The following is a 2991-nucleotide window of genomic DNA, read 5'->3' on the forward strand; positions in this document are numbered from 1 at the left end:
TCGTGATCAAGTTCGACGAGCATATATGCAAAAAGGCCCTTGTCAACCTCATCTCAAGCCATTTCCATCAGAAAAGGTTGGACCTCAATCAAGGGCCTTCAATGTTGCTTGGTATGCAGACTATCAGGATTGGCTTGAATATAGTGTATCAAAGGATGCAGCTTTTTGTTTATATTGCTATCTGTTTAAAGAAGATGTTGGAGGGCAATCAGGTGGTGATGCATTTGTTAGTAAAGGATTCAGAAATTTCAAACTTGCAAAATCAAGGCTTCATACTCATGTTGGAAAACCTTTTAGTGCTCACAATACAAATTTAGAAAAATGTGTGAAGCATTAATGAACGAAAAACAACATATTCAAACATTTTTTGTAAAGCAATCGGAGCAAGCTCGTAGTGAGTATCGAACTCGTTTGGAAGCAGTGGTTGATTGCATTCGTTTGCTATTACGACAAGGACTTGCTTTTCGTGGTGATGATGAATCTGAAGACTCGAGTAATCAAGGTAACTTTCTTGCAATTCTAAAATTTCTTTCCGATCATGATGATGACATTAAAGCAGTTTCATTGAGCAATGCTCCTGAGAATTTAAAATTAACATCACCTGATATTCAGAAAGATATTGTACGGGCTGCAGCTTTTGAAACACTAGATGTCATCATTAAAGGAATTGGGGATTCAATGTTTTCTATTTTAGTTGATGAATCTCGTGATGTTTCTATTAAAGAGCAAATGGCTGTTGTATTACGGTATGTAGATAAAGATGGACATGTTATTGAACGTTTTGTGGGGATTGAACATGTGGCCAATACCACAGCTGTGTCACTTAAAGGTGCTATTGATAAATTATTTTCTAGATATGGATTGAGCATATCTAAATTGCGGGGACAAGGTTATGATGGGGCAAGTAATATGCAAGGAGAGTTCAAAGGTCTTAAAACTCTTATTTTGAAAGAGAATCCATCAGCCTTTTATGTTCATTGTTTTGCTCACCAACTTCAACTTGCTCTAGTAGCCGTGGCAAAGAAACATATTCTAGTCGGCTATCTTTTTAGTGTGGTAATTAGGGTGATAAATGTTGTTGGATCTTCTTCCAAGCGTTGTGATATTCTTAGAGAAAAGCAAGATGTTGTTATTTCTGAAGCACTCAAGCGTGGTGAAATTGCAAGTGGAAGAGGGCTAAATCAAGAAACCAATCTTAAGCGTCCAAGTGATACTCGTTGGGATTCACATTATGCTACATTGGTAAGCTTTATTAACTTATTCTCTCCCATAACTGATGTTCTTGGAACAGTAGTAGACGATGCTCGAGAATCTGAACAAAAGTTTGAAGCAAGTAATCTGATGGGTTTGATGTCGACATTTGATTTTATATTTAGTCTACATTTTATGAAAGCATTGTTGGGCATAACAAATGAATTGTCAAAAGCACTACAGAGAAAAGATCAAGATATTGCAAATGCCATGAAATTAGTGGAAATTTGCAAGAAACGATTGCAAGCAATGAGAGACAATGGTTGGGATTCCTTTCTTATTCAAGTCTCAACATTTTGTGCTAAATATAATGTATATGTTCCTACTATGGATGATATATATGTTGTACAAGGTCGATCACGACGTAATGCTCAAGAAATGACAAATTTACATCACTTTCGTGTGGAATTCTTTTATGCTGTTATTGATATGCAACTTCAAGAGCTAAATGAACGTTTCAACGAGGTAAACACTGAATTACTTCTCTCTTTAGCTTCCTTGTGCCCTAGTGATTCATTTGAAGCTTTTGATAAAGAAAGGTTGATCCGATTTGCTGAGTATTACCCTAGAGATTTTTCTACTTTTGAGCTTACCATGCTCGATAATCAACTTGAAACTTACATTCTTGATGTAAGTTCCACTGAGAATTTCTTGGGTTTGAAAAGTATTGGCGATCTCGCTGAAAAAATGGTTGAGACAAAGAAGCATATTGTTTATCCTCTAGTGTATCGACTAATTACATTAGCATTGATTCTACCTGTTGTTACTGCTACAGTGGAGAGAGTATTTTCTTCTATGAATATTTTGAAAAGTAGATTGCGCAATCGAATGGGAGATCAATTTATGAATGATTGTTTACTTGTGTACATTGAGAAAGACATCTTCAATAGTCTTGACAATGAAGTCATCATGCAGCGATTTCAAAACATGAAAAGTCGTCGAGGCAGATTGTAATTTTTATTTTATTTTTTTATGACAATGTTTTATTTTATTTTGTTGAAGATGAAAATTTGAAAAGATACATTTATCAGTTATTTTTATTAGTTTTGACTCAATATTTATTCAAGCCCTCACTGAGCCAAATTTCTGGCTTCGTCACTGCTCATAAGCCATGACATTTATAAATATAATTTAATAACTTTCATTTAAACTCGTGTGTTTTTTCTTTATCTTCATACCATTCATTTAATTGAATTATATAACTTATATCTTATCGTTGTGTACATAGAATATTTCCATTTGTGGTACACAAATTCCATAAACAAAATAAATGGATCATAGAAAACTCATGCATTATTGTTTTATTAATTGTATAATCTATTTGTATACACATATTTTATAGGGATTATTTCACAAATACACAAAAACAATAAAAAAATTACAAAAATATGTTTGTATAGAATTTTACATTTTTATGATTTTATTTACAGAAATACGATATTTTGATGTATTTTTATTTGTATTCTTGTTAATTTGTTAATGATTTTTTGTTATTTATATGCTATTTTTTGTTATGTTTTGATGTTGTTTAGATGTTATTTTTCTGTTACTTTTATGTGGTTTTCTTGTTGTTTTTATAGATTACCGTAAAGATGTAAAAAAAAATGTAAAAATGTAAAAAATTTACAAAAAATAGTACATTATGTAATTATCCATATTTTGTATAGGGAAATTAATTTACAATTATATACATTGTTTTGTATCTAATTTACAAAAATGAAGTTAATACTGACATATCAC

General features: G+C 32.0%; 1 protein-coding gene across 1 annotated transcript; it reads left to right on the forward strand.

Annotated features, from left to right (window-relative positions):
• Positions 1–336: 336 nt before the first annotated feature.
• LOC115713668 (uncharacterized) lies at positions 337–2205 on the forward strand. The gene has a single exon (XM_030642152.2). It carries the CDS (start codon positions 337–339, stop codon positions 2203–2205), a length of 1869 nt encoding a protein of 622 aa, XP_030498012.2.
• Positions 2206–2991: the final 786 nt, after the last annotated feature.

The sequence above is a fragment of the Cannabis sativa genome, chromosome 9 (assembly GCF_029168945.1).
Source record: "Cannabis sativa cultivar Pink pepper isolate KNU-18-1 chromosome 9, ASM2916894v1, whole genome shotgun sequence".
Taxonomy (NCBI): Eukaryota; Viridiplantae; Streptophyta; class Magnoliopsida; order Rosales; family Cannabaceae; genus Cannabis; species Cannabis sativa.